This window comes from Ambystoma mexicanum, chromosome 5p (assembly GCF_040938575.1).
Source record: "Ambystoma mexicanum isolate Mex_15411 chromosome 5p, UKY_AmexF1_1, whole genome shotgun sequence".
NCBI classification, from domain to species: domain Eukaryota; kingdom Metazoa; phylum Chordata; class Amphibia; order Caudata; family Ambystomatidae; genus Ambystoma; species Ambystoma mexicanum.
Window position 1 is genome coordinate 1,098,221,736 of NC_090930.1, and position 17,364 is coordinate 1,098,239,099.

Genomic DNA, 17,364 nt, shown 5'->3' on the forward strand with positions numbered 1-17,364 from the left:
GCACGGTAAGGTGACATTCTAGTAACAATTATCATTAGGAGTTGGGCAGTATTCATTGGAAAATTACTACATTCAGTTGTTAGTATAACTGCATTCAGTATTTTTTGTGGTGCATTGACCCTTCAGGGCTATGTCACAATTAAGGTAGTGAAATCATCTGCATTATTTTAGATAATCCATGCAACAGAAAAATTACCCAATGTCTGGGTTTTAAAATAATAAGGACATTTCATTTTCATCAGTTTAACAGGGATCAAAGTGCATTTTTAATATGTATTTATGGGATATTTGTATAATGGGCCTATACAACAAGTGGTGTTTCAAGGCGCCACAAGACAAAAAGGGGGAACAACAGAGAAAGATGCAATAACGGTCCTACTAGGTCCTGTGACATTCGGATCGTGCAAGTGCAGAACAAAAAGTGCGAGGGGGGAGGTGGGCGGTGCCGGTCTGCACAAAAGTGAAGTGCTAATGTGGGAGGGATAAGGATGAAAAGGCGAAGTGCAAGTGCTAAAGGGAGGCCCGGGGTCAAGTGCGAGGGAATGCAGGTAAGTGAAGGGAAAGGGGGGTAGACGGGGCGAGGGGGGGTGCTGGGGCCCTGTAGTACTCAGAGGGAGCCAGGCAGCCAGTCACTGAGGCACAAGAAGGTGTTTGCAGGGGAGGGGGAGAGTGATGGAGGAGGGTCTTAAGGAACTTGTGGAACTTTACGGAGAACTGGCTCAAGCCAGAGGGGAACAGGGAGACCATTTGAAAGGGAGGCTCCTGCGGAGGAGGTACATCTACCCCCACTCTTTGCCTAGCAAAGCGTCTTATTCACAGAGTTGGAGCTAGCAGACCGAAGGGCGCTAGCAGGGAGGTATTTAGAGGGAGAGAGTTGGATGTAGCAGGCCTCAGACCCCAGAATGTCTTGTGGATGATGCAGAGGGTCTTGAATTTTATCCTAGCAGCAACTGGGAGCCATTGGAGAGAAATTAGGGCTGGAGAGACGCGATCCCTGAGGCCAAGAATAAGTCTCACAGTCCTATTCAGGATTAGTTGAAGGGGACGAAGGGAGGATGAAGGAAGATTGAGGAAGAGGCTGTTACAGTAGTGAAGCCTAGAAAGAACCAGAACTCCGGAGACATTGAGTTTCTGGGCGAAGGTGAGGAAAGGGAGAATGCCTCTGAGGGGGTGCAGCTGATAGTTGGCCTTCTTGGCAAGGTCTGCAATGTGAGGAGAGAGGGGAATTAAAGATGAAACCAAGGTTTTTTTTATCTCACAAGACAGTGAGAGGAGGTGACCCATAGAGGGCAGCTAGGGGAGGGTGGGAAGGTGGGAGCTGGGGTCCCAATGAAAAGGATCTCAGTCTTACTGGCATTAAGGCAGAGCTACTGGGCAGTGCACCATGACAGAATGCAGACAGTCAGGGGTGAGAGAGGGGTGAGAGAGGAGGAAGGGAAGGGAAGCTTGAAGGAGAGCTGCGTGTTTGTCTGCATAACAGTGGAAGTTAGGAGAGAAAGAAGAGATCAAGTGGGCCAAGGGGACAAGGTAGATGTTGAAAAGCCACAGTTAGACTAGAGCCTTGAGGGACACCGCAGGTGGAGAGTGTGATAGGGGAGAGAAAAGGGCCCAGTTGAACCTTGGTAGGTCGGTTGGAGATGAAGGAGGTACACCAGTCCAGTGCCAGGCCTGTGATGCCAAAGGGGTCACAGAGCAGATTTATCAGGGTGGCATGATTGACCGTGTCCAAGGCGGAGGAAAGATCCAGGAGGATAAGAACGGAAGGAGAGTTAGAGTCAGAATTAGAGAGCAAGTCGTCACAGTATTCAGTGGAGTAGTTTCTGTGCCCCCGGCAGCTCTGAAGCCAGACTGGTGGTTGTGGAGACAGCCGACAGATTCGGTATGTTAGGTAAGTTGGCAGAGGGCAAGCTTCGCCAGGAGTAGGCCCAGGAAGGGGGTAATGGAGATAGGATGATAGCATGGTAGGAGGGGTCAGAAGAGGGCTTTTTAAGGAGGGAATGCACAAGGGAGTGCTTGCAGGGTTGAGGGAAGGAGCTGGTGGCAAAGGAGTGGTTACAGAAATTAGTCAGGGAAGGTGCAAGGGAGGCAATGTTGTCCTTGATAGTTCTAGAGGAGCAGGGGAGCACCTGTTTGGAAGAGACTTTCATAGAGAGGACTAGTGTAGAGACCTCATCCTGCGCTATGGGAGAGACGGAGGAGAGAAGTGGGGAAGGGGAGAGGGGAGTCAAGGAAGGCATGACAGCTGGGGAGGGAGGGTGCAGGGCTTAGTGGAGAGTGAGGACAGAATGCCCTTGGTTTTGGAAAGGAAGTGGGCGGCTAGGGAGGTACAAAGGTTCAGGGATGTCAGGGTGAGATGTGGAGGCTGCAGAAGGATTGGTGAGTTCCTTGCAGATTTTAAACAATTTGGGAGAGTTGTAAGTGGCCCCGGAGATATGAGCTTAGATGTGAGCCCTCTTCTAGCGAATAGAGTTTTTATTGCCTTTGGAGCAGGCGACAGGCTAGTTTGTCAGAGGATGCATCTGATGCCTGCCATTTCCGAACAGCCACTCTGCACTTTCAGAGAGGCTAGGTCAGAATCATACCAGGTGTTACGCTTGGCAGTAGGCTTCATTCAGATCCTCATGACAGGTGTAAGGATATCCATGGTGTTGGTGACAGAAAGGTGAAGATTAGCAAGGGTAGAGGCAGTGTCAGCGTCCGTAGCAGGAGTGGGGGAGGGGGAATAAAGGTGGCCGCAAAGGCAGTAACTGACACTTGCTTCATTGGTCGAATGACAGAGAAGAAGACTGGCAGTGCAGGTAGAGGCTCAGCAGGGGGCTTAAGAGATCCAGATTAGAAGACAGGAGGGAATGGTGAGACCAGGAGAGAGGTGTAGTGAGAAGGTTGGAGATAGTAGGAGAAGTTTGGAGGTAGAGGCAAGACGCGAAGAGGTGAGGTCAGACCACTCGGAGAGGAAGAGGGCGACCGGACCAGGGGTCCTGTAGATGGTGACAAGTGTCAGTGAAAGGGTTGGAGAGACGCTGAGCCTGCAGACGAAGCATTCAAAGGAGGCATGGGCGACAGCAGGGACTCACACACCTGATATCCATTCATAAAAAGCAATGCACAGAAGGGTGGCTAATTATTCATCAGTCATCTCTTGCAATTTTTTTTATCCCACAAGAAAAAGTAGTACATGGCTTCACTTGCAGGAGATTTGTCCTTTCAAGCTCCGGCAAATTAAATGTCACCTCTATCCTTTTGTTGGACCCCAAACTATGGGATATTTAGAGCCATATCACTACCCCGGATCATGCAGTATTAAATGTCTGCACTATTTCTCTGAAGCGATGCGTGCAGCACTCTACTTGTAATGGGCAGGATGGTATAAATAGGTGTATTTGAAATACCGCCTGTTTTTACTGTTACCACAACGTCACGGCATTGATATTTTGGCTTTGGGAGTTTTAGATTTTCCAAGATATTGCTGCATCCCGTGCACCTGGGCTCCCCCTACCACATCTCCGTGCATTACCGAGGGATTGATTCAAACTTTAATCAGCTCTTTAATCAGCTAAACATCTGAGTTCTAAACAGTGTCGCCTTTACCTGCGTGAAGCTACTCTCATGTAACACATCACCTCGACAATGTCCTGATCTGCGGCGGGCTACACGTTTGCAAGCCCTATGCTCCATTGAGGAGTTTCTTCAACTTTTGAATACAAGTCCCTAGAGACGGCTGCTGGTTTCACACTGCACCCATACGCCACTCCAGCATCAGAATTGCTGGGAGCTGTTTAGCTCCTGCTTGTAGCCTACTCTAGCCTAGTTAGCTGGATACCAGGAGCTGCCAGGAGCTTCTTATGACTCCCCAGTGCAACTGGTGCCATACCATCATATCTACGATCCTTAAACGCTGTGCATTTGGGAATGTGTATAAAGGAGCGGGAGGGCACACCGAGAAGACATTTCAAGGGTAATGGGTCGTACATGCTGGACAGACACTCAGGCGTTGCCAGGGGATCGCTGGGGGGGCTAAAGCCTGGGTGTTTTGATGGTACCCCGGATAGAAGCTCAGGGGTTATATAACCAGAAAGTTAGTTAGCCCCGAGTCCTGACAGTCCAGACATTAGCATAGCCCCGGATCTTTTCCAGACCTAGCAACACAACATGTAAAGCTTGCGTCTCAGGTGGAAGTGATCTGCGGCACACTACGCGCTAACTCCTTGTTCCCCACAGGTAGGTAGCTCCTGCCTACTTTGTGTTATTATACACAGTGATATTGCCGAATCCTATTCGGGCTCCCTTAGATATTTCAAAGTCGCTTTTCTTTTCTTTGTTTTGCCATTTGAATAAAAACAGCTCAGCAGAAATGCAATTTTTCAGCCTGTTCTTAGAGCACAAGGCAGTCATTATGCTTCCACATTCCTCTGGTCATCCCACCGACTCAGGCCGCAAGTCCTGTTGTGCTGATACAAACCACAGATTTCTGTTGCTGCTTTGGGATTCAGACACACTTATTTCTGTAATAGTTTTGTGGGCATACAAAATCTTAGTTATTTTTTCTAGGCCGGCTTCTTGGAAGCCATGGCGGGCGGTGGGGCAAGGGGTTGACTGCACAATCGAACAAGAACATTCTAAGAGGACGATATAAATAAACACCTCAACGGAAGGTCTTCACTAAAAAAATATGAATAAACTGACACTAACGTTAGCAAAAAACAGAACCCACCTGTGGCAACAAACCCAGCAGCTGCAAAGTTGCTGTGATTCTGCACAATCGGCAATAAACAGGAACTGAACACCATAGCTACTGCGCGGTGTAGAGTAGCTTGTAAATTTGATGGAATTTTTGAGGATGGCACAGGTATAAGAAAATCATTTTTCTCCGAACTCCCATTCTGGTGTCCAAGAAGCATGCATGATAGATGATGATTTAAGGTGTGATTGCCCCAGTGCTGCTTTCTGGACACTTTGATTACATGAAATGACCTTTTGGCACCGGTTCACCATCTGCCTCTTGGTGCACGTACTAGGAGTTGGTGTCTGAGGAATTCCTGGCAGAGAATACCTCTCAGGCTAAGTAACCACCACCACCGGGAAGACGCGACAGCCGGATCACAACAAACCCCAATCACGTCAGAGCTATATTTTGAATTAGGTGGAAGTGCTATGTTCAAGAAGCCATAGGGAAAATACATCTGCACCCGGGGAAGGGTGCACAGCCAGTCAAGTGTCTGGAAACGCGGGTCTACCACACGTGTTTTCCCAGCCACCCGAGGTCCCCAATCCTGATTGTGGAGAGGCAACAGGAAGCCCTCCCTGTTGTCTATCCCATGCCCCCACCCTGCCTCCACCCCCCCCAAGAGTTCCCACAACCTTCCCCCTTCTTCCCCCTCCTTCCTCCCTACTTCCCAACTTATCTGCTGGACCTGAGTTTTCTGCTCTGGAAGCTGCATCCCGTCCTGTCCTCGGCACCCACCATAGCAAAAGGAAAGGGACAATGTCCCTTTTCTGTAAACTATGGTGGGGGCCATCTTGTTTTTTTCTTTTCTATGGGAGCTCGGCTCACGCAATACACACAGAGCCCATCTCCCATGAAAATAAATATATATGTTTGCACCCCGGACGGAGCCCCGGGGTGCAAATAGCAATCAACTCCTTGTTGAGGGTATCTACATGGCCGGTAACGACCCCAAGCCTTCGCTTGGTCGGGGCTGCCGAAGCTCGGGCTGGCAGGTCATTACCGGCCATGTACACCCACCAACATGGGGGTGATTGCTACAATATTATCAAACCAGTGTAATCTACCAAACCCTTGGTGATGCACCACCCTGACAGATTACAATAGGCCATTACTAATCAATCCTTGGTGTTTATCTGGACTATTCTTTAGAAGTCTGCTTAGGAGTCGCACAATATTAGCCGCTACATTGCTTTATAGTGGAGGAACGTGATGTCCATTTTCTCAACATGCACTGGGGCATGGATCTGCCACCTGAGGTTCTCCAGATGTCATCCACTGTCATCTGCAGTTCTGCTGAGTCTTCTGAAAGTGGTCTGCTTATTGAAGCATGGGTTCATGCGTGTGATAACTCAGCTTTAGAACAGGGTGCTCCCAGCGAGGTCTGTCCGGAAGCCGAGCCACGTCTCAACAAGCGGACACGTTCAGTAGACTCGGCATGGGAAACTGAACACAGAAACAGCCAAAGCCTCACATACTTGTTGCGGCTGACAAACTTTTATATATGTCCTGCAATGTACAGAATTTTGTTTCTTATGGTATGACTAATCAAAACTGAGGAGCCCTACTTCCATTATTCGCTCAAAAGGGTTTCTTACTGAATCCCTATAAGACATGTTTCAAATTTAAAATTGTGGACCTTCTTATGTTCCCATAATGCTCTTTTCTTTTATGCAAATCGCCAGGATTGGGTTCTATGAAGAGATTCTGTATGGCATGACCTTGCCTGGGGACACCCCCCTTCGGCCTCGCCCCATCCTGACTACTCCTCCAAGCATGAGAGGATTGCTCCAGTCAATTTTTTTCCATTTCCAGCACTGCGCGAGGGCCTGGGTTAACAAGAAAAAGGCAGCACCTTGGGCACCTCTTCATCTGTAACTGCAGCCCAGTGCTCTTCATTGGAGCTGTGTCCATGCTTTATTTTGTTGCACTGCGAACTTCCTAAGTGTGAAATTCAAAATTCCTGCACTTTTATAAGATGGCCGACACCATCTATGAGCCTCTGTAGAGGCTACCCCTCCGGCGTAGCCTTCGGGTGCTGATTGGCCGTCCTTCTGCATTTGGGTCAATCACTGTAACCGTCAGGCGGAAGCCCGGCCTGACTCCAAAGAGTCGCTCCTAAGGGGTTGTCTGTGCCTGACTTCTTCACTTCTCGCATCCCCGGTGTGGAAGAGGGCTGGAGCCCTCTCCCTTCCAGGACCTGCGCATCAGCACTGAAAAGAAAGGAACCACCAGCCACACCCCAAATGAAAGACGGCACCAGTGAATGGTAATTACCCAGGCGTTATGATCCTGCACTGTTATTCTAGTCAGAGCACTCGCGCTGCCAAGGTTGCCTTGGGCACCTCTTTATCTGTAAATGCAGCCCAGTGCTCAGCATTGGAGCTGTGTCCGTGCTTTATTTTGCTGCACTGCGAACTTCCTAAGTGCGAAATTCAAAATTCCTGCACTCTTGTAAGATGGCCGACACCATCTACGAGCCTCTGTAGAGGCTTTCCCTCCGGCGTAGCCTTTGGTGTTGATTGGCCGCCCTCATGCATTTGGGCCAATCGCTGTAACCGTCAGGCGGAAGCTGGCCTGACTCCAAAGGGCCGCTCCCAAGGGCCTGTCTATGCCTGTCCGGGCCGGAAGAGCCACAGGGGCATGTCTGCCTGCCCCAGCCCCACCAAGGCGTACTACGTCGGACATCTGAGACTGCTCCGACAATTTACCCATCGCGCCTCGTAATCTTCATCTTTGCCTCGCCATCACAGTCTTTATGCTGGTAAGAACCGTGCCTAGGTACACCAGTGGCGTCCCTCCCAGTTGTGATGCAATGCTAGAATTACGTAAATGTACATCTTCTATGAAAAATCTCTCGTAAGCTAATTCCTGCATGGACACAAGCATTATTCACTCGCTCATTTCCTTTATGTGCCATATCTCATATTTTGTGGACTGCATACTATCCCAGTACATTCCGATAGCATTCATAGGAACATTTATCTCCAATATGGCCTCAATATCTTATTGTTTTATATATGCATTTGTCTAGATTCATAGCTGACACCACCTACTGCATCGCTTTCAACCAGTTTGGGAAATGCATCCTATGCCATCTATTCGTGTCTCTATATTCCCCATTGTCGTAGCCTTGATAATATGCTATCTAAACTCACTCCTGCAAGTGTGTCATATCCTCACTGTCCCCCTGGGGGCATCTCATGTAGCCCTCCCTGGGAGGCGATTGCTAGTGCAATCTGCCCATAGGTAGGAGTACATGAGATGCTCCCCCATCCATTTGGGATGGGGTGGGCCAGAAAACATTGGAATGGCCCCCAATGCATGGGGCAGCACGATTTCCATGTGCCCATCTGCCTCCAGGAAAGGGGCAAAAGAAAAAATATATATATATAACTTGTTTTGGGTGGGTGTGGGGGGCCCACTAATCCAACTTGGATGTTTTTAGTGGAAAGGGGGTTTCCCACTGGTGTCTTCTTTTCGGAGGTGCATGGGGTTCCCTGTTTTCCTTGGTGGCTTCGACACCCTAGGCCCAAATCTGTAGGTTGTCCACACGAGCAAAATTCATCAAAATCTGCTGTGCCGAAAGACTCTGGGTTTCCAGTGGTTTAGCCTTTCCCTTTGCGCCCAGGTAGGTGCACCCACACATGTGAGGTACTGTTTTTGTCGGGACACCTGTGGGAATGCTGGAAGGTAGGACTTGTGTTGTTGGCAGCGTGTTTCGGTGGGTGGGCAGAGTGAAATTTCCAAAAACTGTTTTTTTTCGCCAAATTTCTGACTTTGCCAGGGATTGTGGGTAGTAAATTCTGGGCCAATTTGCGCAAGTCAGACCTCTGTGGATTCCCACGGATGTCTTCTTTTTGGAAATGCATGGGGTTCCTTGTTTTCCTTGGTGGCTGTGACATCCCAGGCCCAAATCTGTAGGTTGTCAAGAAGACCAAAATTCCACAAAATCTGCTCTGCCGAAAGACTTGGGGTTACCAGTCGTTTAGGCTTTTCCCTTTGTGCCCCGTCGGGTGCACCCACACATGAGGTACTGTTTTCGTTGGGACACCTGTGGGAACACGGGAAGGTAGGACATGTTATTGGCTGCGTGTTTCGGTGGGTGGGCAGAGTGAAATGTCCAAAAATTGTGGGGTTTTTGCCACATTTCTGAATTTGCCGGGGATTGTGGGTAATACATTCTCGGGCGATTCGCGCAAGTCAGACCCTGTGGATTCTCTTGGGTGTTTTCTTATGGGAAATGCATGGGGTTCCCGGTTTTCCTTGGTGGCTTCGACACCCTAGGCCCAAATCTGTAGTTTGTCCACATGAGCAAAATTCCTCAAAATCTAGTAAATTCAATGTTTTTCATCAATGATTCCTCATTACTCAGTCAGGAAACATTGACCTAAAAATTAGGTGCTAAGTCGCTGCACTTCAATCTCATTGACATGTTTATTTTTTCATGTTTAGGTACTCTTTTGTGGCAGCTATGGGATACCTCACCCTGTGTCAGATTAGCCGGATCTACATATTCAATTATGGTATTCTCTCTACGGACTTTTCTGGGTGAGTAATTACAACAGCCTAGGATCAGAAGTGCATTGGTTATGTCACTACCCAAAATATATTTTGTATGGATTGTGACCCAGGTGTGGCAAATTGCTATTTAAGTCAATTTAGTTGCCCTGTATTAAACCACATGTACAGTGATTACCCCCTCCAAGCCCCTTCACACAGGCAGATAAATGTACACATACACACACAAATGCGCGCACACACGATTATTGATGAATTGGAGCAGGGAAAAGCCACCAAAATGCATCAGGTGAAAGAGACACTGGAACAACAAATCAAAGCTTGGGTTTTGAAAACTCATTTTTAGAGAAATGTTTACATCCTTTTTAATAACAATTTTGAGGACCGCTTTACCATACATAAAATGTGTCTACTTACACGCTGTCACAAGTCATGAAAACACTAGAGGAACTCCATTTTGGTGCGGTGTCTCTGAATATGGGTTACACTTGTGGTAGATTTGACCTCCAAAAGTATTCATAAGATTCTTCTACAAAAGATTAGGGCAATGGGGGAAGGAAGAGAGGGGTGTGGTGATAATCATCCAGTGTTTTCTTACCTGGTTAATCTGTAAATATGAACCAGCAAAGTAAAGGGCCTCTTTACTTTGTATACACCTCAAGCAAGCCCTTTATCTGGTGGACAGTAAATGTTGAGGCAGGTTCTTGAGGGCAAAGTAATTGACCATTTCCTATTGTCGTGTTCATACACCTCATGCTGGCGATAAGGCAGTGGTGAAGTATGTAAGCTGTGGTCCTCGGTATATCATCAACCGCATTCGCGTACGAATGGACTAGGTTACACACACATTTATAGTGCGTACCTGATGATAGGCAGTCCACATTCGCATATTGAAAGTGATCAAAACTATAATAGTTGAGCACAAAGAAGGACCACTGGCCTTTTCAGCCACACCATATTTCCGTTTGAAAGCCGCGCATTAGAGATGCCCATTTAACGCAATGAAGCATCACATCAAGATGCATCTGATTGAAGCCGTGATGTGCTGATTAAATCCTCGCCACATACGACTGGGCAACAATGAGGATACCGTGGCCAGCTTCCCTTATTGTCAGGTGTTGTCACATTTGTGGAATTCTTTATCAAGAATCACAGTACCATTGCATTTACCATTGGTCTCCTGAAGAAGTCCCTGTAATTAGTGAAAAACTACTAAGGGACGAAACATGTCGGGCAGTTGTAAAAATATACTGTGTTAGAACTTACCAAGTTGGTATTGATAGCACACTAAAATTATATACGAGTGTGTATAGGCATACCTTATGGACTGTGCAAGAGTATTATGCCTTTGTTTGGTGGTGGCGGTTATGCAATATTTTGTCACTGGTGGTGATGTTTTTTGACTATTTTAGATGATGATTATTTAATTAAAGATTTATACTTTAGTATTTAGTATTGTTTAGTGATATTTTTGATGCACATATCTACGGAATTATGTGAAAAGATCTGTTTTAGATTTGTGGTGAATTCGCCAACATTTGTATTTAGCCAAAGAGTTTGACAGGGCCGCATTATGGGCACCAGATTTCAATATGCTTATGATTGGGGAAGCCACTGCACTCATGGCAGGGTGACCTGTTCGCCTGCTGTGGAGTTGGTCCCAATCCAGTCACATTTGCAGGTGATGTCCTGCTCTTAAGAACAGGAGGGGGTCTTGGAGACTTCTGGCAAATGTCCTCTTCTTCACTGAATCCAAGTTGGCAACCAGCAGAGGGGAAGTCTGAAGTTATGAAGTTAGCAATTTGGGGGCAAAGCATTTCTGGTGCTTGACACTGGAAGACGTTCTATTGGAGGCGATCATTAACTATGACTATCTAGGTATGATGTTCTAACTGCCCTGTATTGGGATGGAGTAGGAGGACAAGGCTGTGCCGGCCGTTCATATAGAAGCTTGCAGGGTGGTGTGCTTGATGAGGCAATCCTGTGTTTCAATTGTTATGGCAGCACTACAGGTCTGCATTGCAAGGAGATATGCGGTGGGGGGGCTGTGGGGGTTAAGTCACCTATGGCCTAAAACAAATTTTCTGGAAATCACGGTCTGTGCTTAAAAGTGCACCAGTAGTTGTGATGAGGACTGAGTTGGGATAGGTGCCAGTTTAGGATGAAATGGGTTAAGGCCTTTCCTGAACGGTCTGGTGTTTTTCCATAGTTGAAGGCTGAAAGGGGACACATGTGAATGTGGGTCTGAAGGACATCTAGCGAAATCAGAACTCTATCGTTCCCTGAGAGCGGCTGAGAAACACATCTGCTGAGTGGGGAAATGTGCATCCCAGATGTTATGCATAGCAACTTCGGGTCAGGTGGCCCACCCTATGTTGATGATGAAGATAAGAGGAGCTTTGAACACTATGTGTCATGTCTGAGTAATGCAAAACTAAGATGGTTTTCTTTTCTTCAAATAAGGATGTGGCATTTTCCCTGTAGGATGTCTAGAGGGGCCTTGGGAACATATGGAGCTGGATGAAAGCATGGGCCCATGTGGAAGTAAGCAAAGGGAAACACAATTTAACTTGTTCTTGTTTTGCCCTCTTTAATCAAGAGCTAAGAAGTCTTAGCCAGACCCATTACTTAACGTAAGTGGGACTAGAAAAGCGAGGGAGGCACATGAGCGTTTGTAATCTCCCGCAAACTCTGTTTCAGTGCAGATTGGCTCACAGTATCAGCATCATTTTAAATGGGGCGGAGTGGAAAATGGACAGAAACAAATGAAGTGTCCTTTTGATGCCTCCATCTCTGGCTCTGTCCCATTTTGATGCCATGGCAAGGTTGAGTAGTGGAACATGGAGCGTTGATAAGATCTTTATAATGCTGACCTCCTTCTTGTCAGTGCATTTCATTTTACTCTTGCATGAGATTTTCATCCGGGCATAAAACATATGGATTCCTACGGAATCTGCCTATTTTTTGCACCTGCTGAAGACAAGGCTAATTCTATAGGAATCCATCAATAAATGTCGCCTACAAAGTGTAATTAGAATGCAAGAGTCATTCCATCACAAGATGGAGAGGAAATCTAAAGAGTAAACTAAAATAGGCCCCATTTTACTCTTTTGAATTCCCCTCTGCTTTGTGAATGTTTACAATTTCATGCAGTGGGACCCATCAGCATGTAAGTGCAAACTTTGGTGGTCCCCTGCATGCAAATAACATTCAATGGAACATGTCCCCCAATTTGGCAAAATCCTGGAGTAGGAGATAACTGATTTGCAAGAGAAAGGAGCAACATTTTTATGATTTTAAGCCATTTTATCAAATGATATTATTCAATTAAGTAATACTAGTTTTGTGTTATGGTACTTGTAAACGTGTTTGTTTTTTGCTAGTATTTAGTTACTATTAGCTCTAACACGTCAATAAAATATGATGAATTACTTACAAAGACACATTTGAAGTCATTGTTGCAGGGGATAGAGCCGTAAACCAGCCGTAAAAGCAAGACTAACGTGTTTACACCTTGTTTTACCATGGAAGTGCATTCGGGTTTGTTCATGTAAAATGTTGCATGCAGGAGTCTCAACAATGGAAGTCCTCCACTTGAAATTACAACTTTTACCAAGACACCCCCCTTTTTCTATTTAACACTCTTATGGTTAATTTGCCTCCTACGTGCCATTTTACCACTTAACAAGTGTTTCACTCGTGTTACAATATGCACACGGTGGAGCCTGTTGTGTAAAGCACAAGCATGAACAAAGCCAATCATTTTGGCCAAAATTATTTGAGGTAGGCCGGACTGACCGACCTTCCTTCCTTCCTTCCTTCCTTCCTTCCTTCCTTCCTTCCTTCCTTCCTTCCTTCCTTCCTTCCTTCCTTCCTTCCTTCCTTCCTTCCTTCCTTCCTTCCTTCCTTCCTTCCTTCCTTCCTTCCTTCCTTCCTTCCTTCCTTCCTTCCTTCCTTCCTTCCTTCCTTCCTTCCTTCCTTCCTTCCTTCCTTCCTTCCTTCCTTCCTTCCTTCCTTCCTTCCTTCCTTCCTTCCTTCCTTCCTTCCTTCCTTCCTTCCTTCCTTCCTTCCTTCCTTCCTTCCTTCCTTCCTTCCTTCCTTCCCTCCCCCCTCCCTCCCCTACGTGGTCACCATTTCATGATCTTGTGAGAATGGATTGTCTTTCATTGCTCGCTTTGCGGGCCTTCGATGCTGAATTAATGGAATGACCTAACAGACGGGGTCGAGTTCTCATAGCTGGAATGAAAGGGAGTCAAATATGTTTGAAAAAGGTTTGTTAAATATAATGAATGAGCAGTCAGAAAACAACAAAAACAGAGATATTCAAATATGAAATCGTAATCAAATCAAAATAGGTCAATACACGCTGCAATCCCTCACTTCTTTTGAAGAAAATCCATAATTCGTATGTATTCATTTTTTATTAAAGAGTGATACAGACAAGACCTCAATGTTATGTTGCCAAAATCAACCGGGGTGTTCTCGGTTATACTTCCCCTTCACTTAAGTTTTACAAATCAAAGAATCGTATTCCAACTATTACTCATCTTTTTATATACTTTCCTGTGCTACTAAAATAACTCAGGATGCCAGTTAGCAGGGGCATTTTTGGAAACTGCTGTGACTGAGCCCTGGCTAGCCAAGACCCACTGAACACCCTGCACACGTGTGCATTTTAAGGTGTTTATCCCATACTTTTCCCACACTGGCATTTCCGTAGGCAGCGGCTATGCTACATGCTGATTCAGCGTAAAACCTGGCCTACCACAACAAATAGACCGAACATATGCCCAGGCATGGAGACTGGATGAAAAGAGGCAGTCCTACTGTTATGATAGCTTATTTACAACCGCCGACCGGGAGATCGAACCTGTGTTGTTCTGTGTGGTTATGTTTCCGCCGCGATCACGTTGCCTCTGAGCTATCCTTCCGAGATTAATAAGAACGTTTTTTTTTTTTTAACAGTTGGGGAGAAAACGAAATAATGAATGAAAGAAAGTGAGAGGAAGAATGAGAAAAAGTAAATGGATGGATGGATGGAATTAAAGAAACAAAACGTGAGAAAAAGGAAAGGGATGTTAGGGTGGAAAGAAATAAAGAAAAATAATTGGTAGATGCAAAGGAAAACAAAGACGGAAAGAGAAATGTAGGAAAGAAGAGAAAAAAAACTCGGGAAAAGAAGGGACAGCGGAATTAGAGAAAGGATATAGAAAAGTGGGAAGGAAAAAGGTAATGAAGGAGTGCCGAAGATAGGTAAAGGAGCAGGGAAGGATAGAAGAATGGAAGGAGGGAAATAATGAAGGAAGGAATAAGGGAGAGAGAGGGAAGGAGGAAGAAAAGGAGGGAAGGATGGTAGAAAAGAAGGAAGGACGGAAGCAGGGAAGAGGGATTGAGGGAAGGAAGAAGAGTCGTACTGAAGACTGAGGGAAGGATGGAGGTAAGTAAAGAAGGGCGGACGGAAGGACATACAGGTGCAAGGAATGATGTATGAATGCAAAATAGAATGCGCTACTTGTAAAATAATCATTTTCAGAATTGTATAATTACCTTCAGGGTTGAGATATGTTTCCTCTAGTGAAGTCGATTATTGATATATTGGAACAGCAGCCATTCCCTCTCACTGTTGTAGAACGTGTCCTGCAGTGATCAATTGGTTCTATTATTGGGACTTCGTAACCAAAGCCTTGGCACCAGGCTAGGCAGGGGTGAAACTAACCCCAAGGACCCAAGTGAAGGGCTCATTTGTGGGTCTTTTAAAATGATTTACAAGTCTTTTGCTGTGCTCCATTATGCCTCTGGCAATTGCCTCAATGTGTAAAAATGAAATATTTCATGACAGTTCCCCTTTAACCACCTGGAGAAAGAATGTGTTCAGGTAGATCCCGTGAAAACGCCTGACTTTCGCCACTGCACCACATCAGTGGATCATGTTTGTCCGAGAGCCAGAGGTGTAATTCCTCTAAAATCAATTGGGCAGATATGTTCTGATGCATCATTGGTTTTGCCTTCACTTTCACGTCACCGATCCAAAAGCTTGGAGACGCTGCTGTGTTTAACAATCAGATGCACTATCTCTCCTATCTTGTCCAACTGCTGCACTGTCACCATCCCTCCCTTTCTTAAAAAGTCTTGTAGACAAAAGCACAAGAAAGACATACTGATAGCCAACCCTGACCTACCCATCGCAGACACTCATATCACTGCAACTTCCACAGAAGTATTTGCTGACATCCTTTTCTCCGTCCCTTCTCCAGATTTATGGACTCCTCATCTTATCTCCACTCTCCTCCCATTCACATCCTCTCCTGTTAATGGTGGCACCAAGTGGGAAGTCCTCTTGGCCAGCTTCTCATCATCACTCTGCATCATTAATGTCTTCCACACAGGTACCATCCTGGTTCAGGGTCCTCAAGCCAATCTCCTCCTCTATGACTGGTGCCTGCCGTCCCTCATTAACTTCCTTCCTTCTCCTGCCTCTCCCCCTATCACTCTCTCTGTCCCTACCCGCTGACTGGTGTACCACACCCCTGTACTCCACCTCAGAAAACCTTCAAAGGCGGTGACCTCCATCATTAACAGCGCCTCGATGCCCGCGGGCTGTGTGCGCGCTTTAAAAATGCAAAATAATAAATAAATAAATAAATCTGGCTACTCTTAACGACCACTCAGCCGAAAAAAACACTCTGCTGACATCTGCTTCCTTCTTGAAGACACTGACCTCGACATTCTCGCTCATACTGAGACATGGTTCAGTGCCAGCTCAGTCACTGCTTTTGACACCCTCCTTCCTGATGGCTTCAAGATAATTTCCAATCCACCAATCCACGACTTCACCGTGCTGGCGGTGGGGTTGCCTTAATTTTCCATGAGTGGGTTCCTTCTTCCGTCATAGCCACCCTCTCTACTCTTCCTTTGAGAGCCTGGTCTGCAGGTTGGTCATCTCTCCCTCCTCCTGTCTAACCATTGCTACTATCTACAGGCCTCCCGGTGCTACCCCCCCGTGTTCCTCTCTGAATTGGCTGATTACTGTTCCTCTCTACTCTCAACCACTTCCAAACTACTCCTCATGGGCGATTTCAACATTCAATTGGACTCACCTGGCACAGAAACCATTCTCTTTCTTGACCTCTGCACTATCCCTCACCATTTCCCCTTCTGGCGCAACCCACTCGGATGGACACACTCTGGATGCCCTCATCCATTCTGATCTCTGCTCTCCGCCTCTGGTCACTCCACTCTCTTGGTCAGAAAATTCTTTCCTCTCCTCCCACCTGTGACCTCAGCTCCAAAAGCCCTGCCACCCTTGTTCACAAACATCCGTCCGATGAAACAAGCGTCAGCTGCTGCCTTTGCATCCACCTTCATCCCCCCTCACCCACCTATTCTACCACTGACTCTGCTCTCAGCAACCACCAAAATTTGGCCATTGCCAACACCCTTGACATTCTTGCCCTAGTCCTGAGGATCCGCATGAAACCCGCCTCCAAATCTAACACCTGGTACGACTCCGAATTTGAAGCCCTGAAACACAAGTGCAGAGCTGCGGAACGGAAGTGGCAAACCTCAGGCTCACCCTCTGACAAACTGGCCTGCCGCCTTCTCCGAAGGCAATAGACTCTCCATCCATGCCAAGAAAAGGGCCCTCATCCACGCATGGGTATGTGGTGCATCGAACAGCATGGCTGAACTCTTTAAAATCTTCAGTGAACTAGCCAACCCTTCTGCAGTCTCCTCCTCCCCCTCTTTCATCCCAGGCCCTCTGCAACGCACTGGCCACACATTCAATCACAAAAACACTGGACATCCTGAGCACCCTTGCTATCCTCCTGGCCAACCCTTCCCTCACTCCCTTCCTCATATGGCCTCTGCAACCACTTATTTGCCACTGGATCTCACCCCCTACCTCAAACCCTCCCTTGTGCGTCCCCTCCTGAAAAATCCTTCAACAGACCCGATCTGTCCAGCCAACTACTGTCTGATTTCTATCACCCCCTTCCTTGGGAATCTGCTGGAAAAGCTGGCTTTTCCACAAATTACCTCACACACTGAACTTGTTGGTGTTTTCCACAACCATCAATCTGGATTCCAAGCATCCGGCGGCATGGAAACTGCTCTTCTGA

The 17,364-nt window shown here is 46.7% G+C and overlaps 1 protein-coding gene across 1 annotated transcript in view; it reads left to right on the forward strand.

The window, feature by feature from the left end:
- Positions 1-17,364, forward strand: part of MBOAT1 (membrane bound O-acyltransferase domain containing 1) — a 773,590-nt gene that overhangs the window by 261,373 nt on the left and 494,853 nt on the right. The window contains exon 4 of the mRNA XM_069613577.1: positions 9,179-9,274. Coding sequence (XP_069469678.1) covers positions 9,179-9,274 — 96 coding nt within the window. The remainder of the gene's footprint in view (positions 1-9,178; positions 9,275-17,364) is intronic.